This window comes from Cupressus sempervirens, chromosome 7, assembly GCF_028749045.1.
Source record: "Cupressus sempervirens isolate cs-2001-9-10 chromosome 7, ASM2874904v1, whole genome shotgun sequence".
Classification (NCBI taxonomy): Eukaryota; Viridiplantae; Streptophyta; class Pinopsida; order Cupressales; family Cupressaceae; genus Cupressus; species Cupressus sempervirens.
Genome location: NC_143124.1, coordinates 286,799,332 through 286,812,882, shown reverse-complemented (window position 1 = coordinate 286,812,882; position 13,551 = coordinate 286,799,332). Strand labels below are relative to the sequence as shown.

The 13,551-nt window shown below is 38.9% G+C and overlaps 1 protein-coding gene across 1 annotated transcript; it reads left to right on the top strand.

The window, feature by feature from the left end:
• Nucleotides 1-974: 974 nt before the first annotated feature.
• LOC149546549 (putative UPF0481 protein At3g02645) lies at nt 975-1,898 on the top strand. The gene has a single exon (XM_089793996.1). It carries the CDS (start codon nt 975-977, stop codon nt 1,896-1,898), a length of 924 nt encoding a protein of 307 aa, XP_089650122.1.
• Nucleotides 1,899-13,551: the final 11,653 nt, after the last annotated feature.

Here is a 13,551-nt window from a genome sequence, read left to right as displayed (position 1 = left end):
ATATCTCACATCACTATGGTTAAATATGGTCATAAGTATAATTTCTTATTATTATGTATGTACAATTTCTATTTTATTTGATTTCTTTTTAGTAAACATTAATACAGTTCTTAATAATCTATAGTATTCTTTTAAGATAAATCAATATAATTTAAATGTAACACATGTGTTGACATAAAGATTGCAATTTTTAGTAAATATTATCATAAATTAGCACCTCAAATATAATATCTATATAAAGAAATTATAATATATTATACATTAAATATAAAATATCTTGTAAAAAATTATGTAATTATAAATAGTCTCATATAATAATTTACATTTCACAATAATATATATATTTTTAAACTATTATCTTGATGTCATTTAAATTATCATTTGCATTCTTTAAACTTCCCTTCATAAGACAGGGACTCAAGCTCCAAGAGCTCTTGTTGATGAAGAAAACACAACTTCTGGTATCTTGGTCTTAATGTGATGAGTTAATTTATCTCTGCATATCTTGGATTACACTAAATCTACAAAATCGGATTAAAAACGAAGTGAACGAAATAATCCGACGCGTGTAAACACTGTCTCTTCAAATGTAGTCGGAGAAATGTTCTGAATATCAATTGTGGACAACGTGAATGCCTACTTGTACCCTTTAAACTCTTCCTCTACGCCTCTGAACAAGACTAAAAAATGCTCACATGTGTCATCTTGCAATCATTCCAATCAGAAAGCCGTCTGCGACTGCCTGCAATACCAGCCAGCCTTAAACATCACACACTAACCAAGAAATTAAGTTTGGAAAAGTAAGTCAAACTTTGACTATTTAACACTTTTACTCTAGAAATGAAGCATTAGTATGATGTTTAATCCCTTCGTGCAAGACCTTCTGAGAAAAACAAGTACCCTAGCAGTTTGATAAGGCGGAAGAAAGGCTAAGTAATCTGGTGACGCTGGCCTGTGAAGAATGGTCGCCATTTATGTTGAAGAATAGTTCGGGGCTGTGCATAAAAACGAGGGGTCACCTATTGGAGGTGCTCTACCACTCTATTGTCCCTTCAGCAGTCCTGGACGACACCTTCACTGAGAAGAATGATGACGGGAATCAGGCCCCGGAGACTGATTCAGCATACATAAAGCATGCTGTGAAAGCTTTATGGAGGGTTCTCTCTTCGCTAACAATCAGTCTTGTTCAACTTGTCTCCCTTTTCTTTGACTGTGTCTTTAAAGGAAGGGCTGCCCAGTTTGCGACACAGTTGGCGAGGAATCTCGCTTCTGCGTTTGAAACTGGTTCAATTAACCGTAATGTTGAGAGAGAATCTTCCTCTCCGGAAATCCCTCCTTCACGCGACGAGCTGGAAATTCCGTCTGTGTCCGATTTATGCTGGGCGGGAGTAAGATTCGTTCCAACCGAGGGAGACCTTAGCACAGTTCGCTTCGAACCGAGCACTGCAACTCTTTATCTTCCCAGATTGAGGTTGGATTCCAACACAGAAGTTGTTCTGAGAAATCTGGCGGCCTTCGGAGCTTCGGCAGCGCCTGGTGATTTGGCCTTCAGTCGCTACACCGATTTCATGAACGGAATCATCGACACAGAAGAAGATGTTGGGCTGCTGAGGAGAAGAGGGATTATCTGCAACCAGCTGGCAGACGACGGGAAAGTAGCAAGCCTGTGGAACGGAATGGGTAGATGCGTCAAATTGACTCGAGTTAAGTATCTGGACCAAGTTATAGCGGACGTCAACAGGCATTATAACAACAGGTGGAGCGTGGCTGCGAAGAAATGTGCAAACAAGTACATCTTTAATTCGTGGCAGCTCCTCACTGTTCTGGCCACCGGGATATTTCTGCTTATCACATGCTTCCAGACTTTTTGTTCTGTATATGACTGTAAGCGTTCGTGAAGCGACAGTGATATTTTGTACGGCTAGGCCAAGGAAGAGTTTAATCCTTTACGGCCTGTTTGGCGAGCGGAATACGGATTAGTAAATGCCAAAAAAATCGTATGCGGTGTTGGTTGCACCAAATGGGTTTTAAGAACTGGGTTTGGTATTCTATTTTTTCCATGAAAACGGGCTTATCCTATTCCACCAAAATAGGTGGAATAGGAATAACTATTCCTATTCCAACGTTGCCTATTCCAAATTTAATAATGTCGTCGGGTCTGCCGCTCATGTTGCTGATGACTTAAAACAAGTTTTTCCCTTTTCGTCGGGTCTGCACGAGATTTTTCCCCAACGCATCCTATGCCACAAGGTTTCTCCAACATTCGTCGTCTGCAACCATTGGAGTGCAATATTGAAGCTTTTCATTGCAACATTGCCGCTGCCCGTTGCCATCGTCTTCATATAACAGGTTTTTGGTTTATTTTTTCAACCATTTTTTCCAAGGGACGAAACCCTAGCCCACAGGTCGATTTTGATTTTCCTACAAAATGTATGTGGGTAGTGGAAACAAGTCTTTGATTTTTCTTGGTAGAAGAATATGATTGTGAAAAATATGATGTTCTTTTTATAAAAGAATCAGCATTGTGCTATCTTCCCAATGTATAGATTAGAATAGTTTTTTGAGTCCGCAGCTAGGATTTTATTTTTAAAATTGTACATCTTGTTTCATATTATGTATCTGAATATCCCAAGTCTCGCACCTTCTCAAGTGTTTGCAATGCTCTTTCTGACTTCATTCCATGTCCTTTGTTAATACCGATGTGAAACTCGATGACCATGCCATTCCTTTTTGGTAGCTACCAATCGCCTCCCTGTATAGTCTCGATGGCATTTAGAAAACTGCATTTGGTAGAGGACCCATTTTTTCATTATTTTGATCACTAACATTGAATTGACCATGTATATATATGGAGTAGTCTTTGGTAAAATTCATTGAATAGGGTTTTAATATTCTATTAAAAATGCCCATACATATTAAAATGATGAATTTTAAAATTGTACATCTTGTTTCATATTAATTTAGACTATTATAATTGTACAGTCAACAGATAATCAGCTTCAGTATTAGTTATTGGTACCAGATTGATTTTTGGTTAAATTCATTAGAATTAGTTTTGTGAGCCTAATAGGAACTTGTATAATTGTCCCTTATTCATCTGAATGGGTGATACAATGTACATCTTTTAAAAAATCAATACACCAGCAGTTCTTTGTGTAGATGTTTGAAAATGTGCTTCAGTCAAGGCAGCAGTAATATTGCTCTTGATGATCCTTCTCGCCTAATTTGACACATATACCTTATCTCCTCTTCCATGCACTGTCAAATCTGTTTCTCACAATAATAAAGTTTTCTCTTCCCTATTTTCTAAAAGCATTACAGTTCTCTTCTACAGTTATATTTTTTGTTTTTGGCACTATTATAGAGTTCAAATGCAGAGGAGATTGTATACTCATAGTATTACTTATCACAATTACATCATGATTTGTCTATCACGGCTACAAAAGAATTCCCAGTGTGACTTTCATCGCACAATGGTGTTCAGGCTCCTTTAAATATGTATAACATTATTTTCATCACATCTAATTATACCAATGAAGTCATAACCTGCTTTGGTCAACACACAATACCACTTTCCTTAGCTGGTTGTCTAATTTATGTTTGAAAAATCTGAAAGAAACGACACTTCTTTCACTCAGATCATTTGATGCCAAGACCATTAACCCAGTTCCCTTTGGAGTCCCTTCAATATTTTTTCCCCTGCTGCACAACTTTTGGGCATTGGTGAAAACATCTATGTCCTCCATTGTTTCATAGACATGGTCTTCAACCTTATTATGTAAGGTAAACTCGACTTCCACATAAACCTGTACACAAAGTGAAACATTTTTATAGTAGATTTTATGTCATTTTCGAGAATAAGATCATTTATTTATAGACATTCTTAGCTCTCTCATCCTAAGAGATCATTGAATATGATCCAAAATGTTGATACTAATAAACTCACAGAATATTACCCAATCTTACCCAAAAAGGTGAATATAAGATCATTTAACTACATTAATATAGAAGATTATTTTTTTAGTAAAAAGAAACTCATTTTGAGATTTTTTTCCTGGAAGGAAAGGTATCCTTCTCCTGTTATCAAAGTAGTATAAATCTCTTTCAAAACTTCTGAGTGCAGATCTCAAATTTTTTGACATTTTTAGATTTCATCCATAGATCTTATTGGGTTATAAAAGCAAACTTCAGGTCAAGAACATAGTATTCATAGTTATTAACTTATAAGAGTAGATTTCAAGTCAAGAACATAGTAGAGTCCATTTAGTAAAAGAAAATACCAAAATCCTTTTCATGGTAACAAATTTCATTGGCAACGTTGGAATCATCAATTATTCAACATTTATTTTGAGAAACTCTTTTTTACTACTTTTGGTCGGTTTATGTGGATAAACTCTTTTTTACTACATTGTATATAAGAAAGGTATATGGATCATAATAACTCCACTAAAATGTTATAGGGCATTTAATGGATCCTACTACTGAAGTACAAGTTTATGGAAGCATTGTTAGGAAAATCACACTCTTGCGTATATATTCCATTTTGCTTGTAGCCCAAGCGGTATTCATAGTAACAGCATCAGAAGATGCTAAAAGACAAAGGTGCAAGAGAAGAAGGGCTGCTTGTCCTTTTTATAAATGTATTATCTATTCTAATGAGACAGATTGCCATGACCAAATACGCATGTCTAGAGAAGCATTCTTCAAACTTGCAAATATTCTAAGGAAGAAAGGGAGCATTAAAAATACGATAAACATGAAATTGGAAGAACAACTAGTTATGTTCCTACATACTCTTGGCCACAATCTAAGGAATCGTAAGATTGGCCATAACTTTGGTCAATTAGGAGAGACAGTGAGTCACCACTTCCACAAGGTCTTGAAGGCTATTATATCACTCCATACCAGTTACTTTTTGCCCCCTTCTCCAAACACTCCTCTAGAAATTATTGGGAAGGACCGTTTTGATCCATACTTCAAGGTAAATCTCATATTGTCATGTATTTTGTTGCTTCAGTCTATTGCTACATATTTGACAATAATATTTCTTACACTAGGATTGTATTGGAGCAATCGATGGAACCCATATACCAGTTACCATTGATGTCGACAACCAAGAAAAATATTGTGATAGAAAAGGCCACCTATCACAAAATGTAATGGGTGTCTGTTCGTTTGACTACAAGTTTCAATATGTTCTTGCTGGTTGGGAAGGCTTAGCTGCAGATAGCCATGTTCTTGCTTCGGCTCTGACAAGAGTAGATCCACTACTAGTCCCCCCAGGTATATTTAAATCATTATTTTAATGATTATATATTCATTATTGTCAACCATAGTTTTTTTGCTATTTCCAATATATAATATTATTTTTCTTTTTTATAGGAAAATTCTATTTAGTTGATGCCGGCTATCCAAATGTTCCTAGATTTCTTGCACCTTATCGGTGTACGTGGTACCACCTCAAAGAGTTTTGCAGAGCAAACCCAATCAATAGTGCTCATGAGCTATTTAACCATCGACACTCCTCTCTTAGGAATGTGATTGAGCGCACATTTGGTATTTTGAAGCAACATTTTCCTATCTTGAGGCATGTGACATTCTACAGTATCACAAGTCAAACAAAGATCATGTTAGCATGTTGCATACTACACCATTTCATTACGATAGAGGATGGTGTTCCACATGATATAGAAATTGAAGAGGATGATTATCGTGATGGGATAAGCATGCCAATTCTTGAAAGTTATGGGATGAGTCAACGAGATAGAGATGATTGGAGAAATTTTTGAGATGAAATAGCACAAAGGATGTGGGAGGACTATAGATCTCGACATTAGCTATGCTTTTAACTAGCATTTACACTTTTTCCTCACTTTTGAACAGAAATAATACTTGAATTATAAATCAGAATTATTGTTACGCTTTCATATTGTTGATTAAGTGATTGTAATTTGTGATTTATGAATTACAAATCAGAATAATTGTTATGCACTAAATTGTTGATTGAGTGATTTAAAACTATGATTTATGAGTTGCAAATCAGGATTATTGTTATGCACTAAACTGTTGAGTGAGTGATTTAAAACCGTGATTTATGAGTTGCAAATTAGAATTGTTGTTATGATTTCAAATAGCTGATTGAGTGATTTAAAATGGTGATTTATGAATTGCGAATCACAATTATTGTTATGCTTTAAACTATGATTTATGAGTTGCAAATCAGAATTGTTGTTATGATTTCAAATCGCTGATTGAGTGATTTAAAACTATGATTTATGAATTGCGAATGTTAGGAACCTGTGTGTTCCTTCTGTTTATTTTGTTAGAGTAGTGTTGTTGGACGCATATGCTTTGTAAGTCGTCCTGTGAGTATATTTTATTATCCCACATGCATAGGTAGTATTACTTTTCTAGATCGTACTCAGTATATAAGAATAGGTTGAGGCCCTTGATGGGCACGGACGAATTTATTGTATTGAGCTTGCTCAAAGGAGGTTACCCCCTCGAAGTGGCCTGCGATCAGTAGATTCATTCTGAGTTCTGCTATCACTTTGTATTCTGTTATTTCGAGTATTCTCACGATATTGCTATAAGGAGGTTCTTCACATCTGGTATCAGAGCACTCTCTTGGGCTCGCTGGGTGGAAATTACATCAAATTTTTTTTCTGTCGTGGCCTTCAGGTTCCTCTCACTTCTAATATCTCTTGTTATTGCAATAACTCTTTTCAGTTGTTCTGTCTGAGTGAATTTTTCTGTTTTTTAGTCGTAGCTTCCTTGTTTGCTTTCTGTTTCTGCTCATACTTCCGCAGAACGTCTGCAATATCATTTCGCATACTTCCTTCCTTGGCGACCCAACCCCAAATTTTACATATCAAAGCCCTAAATCCCTCATTTATCTAATTTTAGGGTTTGCCCTATCTTTTTCACCTCTCATCCAATCGCCACCAAACTGAGCCACAAGATTCAATTCCTCATTTTGCTCCCTTATTCCTCTTGGACTGTTCGCCTCATTTCGCCTCCCTACCCTTGAAACCCTCATTTTTCTGTTTCCCTTGTCCCCAGATAGTCTCCCACCACCCGTCGAACACCCATTTCCTATCTGAGTTTTACCCAAATCCAAGTTTGCCGTAACTAAAAAAGTTTTTGTTTCTCATCTTCTACCCATTCCAAAAAAAAAAAAAAAAAAAAAAAAAAAAACCTTGCTTTATGGTTGTTACGCGTACAGGAGCAAAAATCATAGAAGAAGAAATGGCATCCCTCAAAACCAAACTTCAAGATCTGGATGACAAAATTCTGGGTCTTAACTTTCAGCAGTCAGCCATGAGCCGAAACCATTCAGGAGATACTGGGTCCTCTTCTGGCAATTTCCGTGGACCAAAGCTTGATTTTCCACGCTTCGATGGTTCTGATCCGACTGGATGGATCTATAGGGCAGAGCAGTATTTCAGCTTGCATAATACTTTGGATAACCACAAAGTCCCCCTTGCATCTTTTCATTTGGAACATGAAGCTCTTCAATGGTTCCGTTGGTACATCAAGGCTAATGTAGGCCCAACATGGAGAGAATTGTGCACCCTCATTTTGGAGCGCTTTGGCCCTAGTTCCTTTGATGATTTCACAGGAGCACTCAATAAACTGCGTCAAACAGGCACTGTAAGAGATTACCAGACAGAGTTTGAAAAATTAGCTAATCACACAGAGGGCTTGTCTGATGAATTCTTCCGTAGTTGTTTTGTCAGTGGTCTGAAGGATGCACTTCGCTCAGAAGTCAAAATGTTTCGACCTACTACAATGATGGAAGCCCTTGGGTTGGCTAAGTTAGCGGAAGACAAGATTAGTGCTCTACAACGCTCCAGATCTAATTTTGTTCCATTCAGAAATACAGGTTCTCACAACCCTCCAGTCATACCAGCTCCCAGAACTACTCCGATCAAGCACTTGTCTGAAACAGACATGCGAGTCAGGCGAGACAAAGGGCTTTGTTATAATTGTGATGAGAAATGGTCTCGAGGCCATAGATGTGTTCAGCAAAAGCTCTATCTCTTGGATGTGGATTCTCCACCGGAACTGGAAGAATATGTAGATGCTCAGGAAACAGTGGATGATGAGGTTGAGCCTCACCAGCCTGAACCTCCTTCACCAGAAGCTCCACCAGAGATATCTGTCCATGCTTTGGCAGGAGTCACTACTCCACAAACCATGCGGGTCCAGGGTTTCTTCAAGAAGATCCCTCTTACTATACTCATTGATTCTGGTAGCACTCATAACTTCATTGATCCACGAATAGCCAAACAGGCTGATTGCTTTATCCATCCCTGCTCTAGCTTTGAAGTCATGATTGCCAATGGGGGCACTTTACCTTGTAAAGGGAAATGTCGCAATGTGCGTCTCTCTATTGGCGATTATAACATGCGCTCTGACATGTTTGCCTTACCCTTAGGTGGCTATGATGTGGTTTTGGGTGCCCAATGGTTACGCACTCTTGGCCCCATTCTCTGGGATTTTGCTGAACTTTGGATGCAGTTTTCAGCCGAGGGGCACCAACACACTTTGAAAGGCTTACAACCAGGGTCTCTCAGCATCATCAGTTCACACCGTATGGAAAAACTTCTTAAGAAGAATTCACATGGTGTCATCGCTCAGCTCCATTCCATTCAGATGCAGCCATCAGCAGTCTCTAGCACTCCTACCGATCTCCAACACATTTTGGACAAGTATTCTGGTGTATTTGTTGAACCTGTGGGATTACCTCCTTCTCGTCCAGAGGACCACCGTATTCAGCTCCTTCCTGGCAGTGTTCCGCCCAACATCAGGCCCTACCGCTACCCATTTCATCAGAAGACCGAAATCGAGATACTTGTCCGTGACTTACTGAAGCAAGGTATTATTCGCCCTAGTACCAGTTCCTTTTCTTCTCCAGTTCTGCTTGTTCGCAAAAAAGATGGGTCATGGCGACTCTGCATTGATTTCCGAGCACTTAATCATCTCACTATAAAGGACAAGTTTCCCATTCCAGTTTTTGATGAACTTCTTGATGAACTTCATGGGGCTCATTTTTTCTCCAAGTTAGATCTTCGTTCTGGGTATCATCAAATTCGGGTTAATGAGGAGGATATACCTAAAACTGCCTTCCGCACACATGATGGTCACTATGAATTTTTAGTCATGCCCTTTGGCCTCACGAATGCTCCTTCAACATTTCAGGCAGTGATGAATAACATATTTCGACCATACCTCCGGAAATTCATTCTGGTCTTCTTTGATGATATCCTCATATATAGCAAAACTTGGGCTGAGCATCTCCATCATCTGGAGCTTGTCTTGCAACTTCTCTCTGATCATCAACTCTGTGCAAAACTATCTAAATGTGTGTTTGGCCAGGAGGAAGTGGAGTATCTCGGGCATATTGTTGCACACCATGGAGTGCGGGTGGATCCTACAAAAATAGATGCCATGAAAACTTGGCCGCATCCTAAAACTCTCAAGAGCCTTCGGGGTTTTTTGGGGTTGACTGGCTACTACCGCAAGTTTGTCAAAGATTACGGGAAAATTGCAGCACCATTGACAGCTCTGTTAAAAAAGGATGCCTTCTCCTGGACCCCTGTTGCTGAGACTGCATTTGAACAACTGAAACAGGCTATGTGCAGTACACCTGTTCTCGCGATGCCAGATTTTTCCAAACCCTTCACTATTGAGAGTGATGCTTGCGGAAATGGATTGGGTGCTGTTCTCCTGCAAGATGACCATCCTATTGCATTCACTAGCAAAGCCCTCTCTGGTAAGAATCTAGCCCTCTCTACTTATGAAAAAGAAATGATGGCTATTTTGCATGCTGTACAGAAGTGGCGGCCATACCTCTTAGGGAGTCATTTTTGCATCAGAACCGATCACCAAAGTCTGAAATACTTCCTGGAACAACGGGTATCCTCTCCTACACAACAGAAATGGGTCAGCAAACTCATGGGGTATGATTATGAGATCACCTACAAGAAGGGTAAGGAGAATATTGTGGCAGATGCTCTTTCTCGCACATTTGATAATCAAGCTTCCCTTTCCGCTATTTCTATGCCCATTCCCAATTGGTTAGCATCTGTTCAGCAGGGCTATGACAGTGACTCTTCTTTATCTCAAATCATTCACCAGCTAGCCAATAATCCTTCTGCTATACCACATTACTCTTGGGATGGTGCTTCTCTTCGATACAAGGGTCGGCTAGTGCTTCCTCAGAACCCAGCTCTACATCAGGCTATTTTTTATGAACTCCATGCTTCTCCTTCAGCAGGGCACTCAGGCTTCCTCAAAACTTATGAGCGAGCAAGGAGAAACTTCTTTTGGAAAGGGATGAAACAGACGATTCAACAGATGGTGGCTGAATGTGATACTTGCCAACGCCACAAGGGTGAAACGACCCTCCTTCCTGGCTTGCTCGAACCATTGCCCATCCCTACACGGATTTGGACTGATATTTCTATGGATTTCATTGAAGGGCTTCCTAAATCCGGTGGCAAGACAGTGATCTTGGTTGTGGTTGATCGTCTCTCGAAATATAGTCATTTTTGTGCCCTCAGCCACCCCTATACTGCCTCCTCTGTTGCACAAATCTTCATGGACCAGATATTTCGTCTTCATGGACTCCCTTCTTCCATTGTCTCTGATCGTGATGCAACTTTTACCAGTCATTTTTGGACTGAACTGTTTCAGAAAATTGGCACCAAACTGAAGATGAGTTCGGGCTATCACCCACAAACTGATGGTCAAACTGAAATTGTCAATAAATGCTTGGAAACTTATCTTCGTTGCTTCACTTCCGAACAACAACATCAGTGGGCCAAGTGGCTCCCTTTAGCTGAATGGTGGTACAATACCTCTTACCACACTGCCTCTAAAATGACCCCATATGAAGCAGTCTATGGTCAGGCACCTCCAGTGCTCCTTCCCTACACTCCCAACAGCTCACCAGTCCAGGCAGTTGACATAGTTCTCCGCAGCAGGGATCAGATTCTTCGTACCTTACAGGATAATCTTCACATGGCCCGTAATCGGATGAAACAGCAAGCAGATCAACACCATTCTGAGCGCTCATTTCAAGTTGGGGATATGGTTTTTCTTCGTCTACAGCCATACAAACAATCCTCCCTAAAGCTGAAAGGGCGTCATAAGCTGGCCCCAAAATTTTATGGGCCTTATAAGGTTCTACAGAAGATTGGTTTAGTTGCTTATAAACTGGAACTTCCTCCTTCTTCCCGCATTCATCCAGTCTTTCATGTTTCTTGTCTAAAGAAAGTTCTGGGTACCACTGTCAGAGCACAAACTACTCTCCCTGAAATGGATACGGAAGGATCCATTATCCTGGAGCCGGTGGCAATCATTGACCAGCGCACTCGCCAGCTTCGCTCTCGCTCCATCTCTGAGGTCTTGATTCAGTGGCATGGCATGCAACCATAGGATGCTACCTGGGAACCCCTTCTTCAGATTCAACAACAATTTCCACACCTTAAGCTTTGAGGACAAAGCTTTTTTCTAAGGGAGAGGGGATGTTAGGAACCTGTGTGTTCCTTCTGTTTATTTTGTTAGAGTAGTGTTGTTGGACGCATATGCTTTGTAAGTCGTCCTGTGAGTATATTTTATTATCCCACATGCATAGGTAGTATTACTTTTCTAGATCGTACTCAGTATATAAGAATAGGTTGAGGCCCTTGATGGGCACGGACGAATTTATTGTATTGAGCTTGCTCAAAGGAGGTTACCCCCTCGAAGTGGCCTGCGATCAGTAGATTCATTCTGAGTTCTGCTATCACTTTGTATTCTGTTATTTCGAGTATTCTCACGATATTGCTATAAGGAGGTTCTTCACAGCGAATCATAATTATTGTTATGCTTTAATTTATGATTAAATTTATGCATTAATTTTTATTTAAAACTATGATTTATGAATTGTGAATCACATTTTTCATGGTCCGTCTATGTGTTATGTCAATGGCTCTCCACACACTCTAACAACTCATTATTACTAACAACTCATAACTTATTGCAACTTTTGCAGTGATATAACAGCTTCTTTTCTCAAAGGTAAAAATGTCTTTCACTAATATATTGACAAGCATACATAAGGATGTTCGTATGCCCCCCACTGCCACCCCTATTTCTACCCCCATTGCCACCCCTATTTCTACCCCCATTGCCACTCATGTTTCTAACCCCATTGCTACCCTGGCTGGTAGTTCTTCTAGAAGTCGAAAAGTGGTATGGATGAGAGAGATGGAGAGTAAACTTCTTGACTTGCTCCTTAAGAAAGTTGCTCTAGGAAGGAAAGGTGAAGGAGGATTCAGGAAAGAAGCATGGATAGCAATAGAGAGGAGATTTAATGAAGATTTAAAGTTGAATCTTGGAAGAGATAACTTTAAAAATAAGTTGAAAACATGGAAGTCAGTGTATAGAGTAATAAAAGAGTTACAAAATACCAGTGGTTTTGCTTGGAATGAGACAACACAGTGCATGGATGCTGATGACAGTGTGTGGGATGAACATTTGAACGTAATGTCCTCTTCAAATTCATGTCTTGTTCTAATTAGAAAAAAATATCTAATTATTTAATTTTACCAATGTGTAGAGAAATGAATTCAAGATTGCAAGAGGGTATAGGAGGCAGCCATTCACCTATTTTAATGATCTAACAGTCATTGTGGGAAATGACATGGCAGAAGGAAATGTAGTTGCAACGGCTCAAGATGTCAGAGATGGTAACCTCTTGGATGAGGCTGTTGATTTGGGTGATGATGAGGATTTTAATATGTCTCTGAATGTTGTTGATGATGAAGATTACCTTCAGTCAAATCAGTCCACTACATCCACTACAAACAATCCTTCCACACCAACGACAAGGAGGCCAAAAAGGAAGAAGGCAACCATGGCTGCTTCTTTGGATGCAATATCTAAAAACATCCATGAAGTATGAGAGGGAATCAATAGGTCACACACCATCAAATTTGATAAAGAAGATACTAAGAAAGAGGCGGCAGATTTGTTTGTTGCCTTGAAAGCCATCCCTGGAATCAATCGGGACACTATGACTATTGCATATGATGCTTTTATGCAAGAACCAACAAGAGCTATTTGGTTCTTAGAGATGGATGACTTAGTGAGGGAAGATTATATTCGATATAAATTTGGAGGATTGTAATGGTTTTATATTAGATATTAGAAACAAACATTTTAACTGTCAATTTTTTTCTTTCAAGCTAAAAGACGTTGTCATCTTTTGTATTGAACTACTGATCTATATAACTCTAGTTTCTCATTACAGAAGTATATTATTATTGTTTATAGAATGGTTTATTATTATTAATGATTATTGTTGTGTTGATGATATTCAGGTATTGCTTTTAGGATTTCAATTTGAAGGTAATGCTAATGCTAGTCCTGTTATATTTATATGTTGATGATGATCCTTTAGTATTTATATGTTGATGTTGATGTTGATCCTTTGATATTTATAGGTTAATATTTAACTTTGTGCATAAGAAAAAGTATAGAACAGTAAGCTCTTTCTCC

Bases quoted from the DNA above. Each gene is read 5' to 3' on its own strand.
- LOC149546549 (XM_089793996.1), top strand. From the start codon at position 975: ATGTTGAAGAATAGTTCGGGGCTGTGCATAAAAACGAGGGGTCACCTA.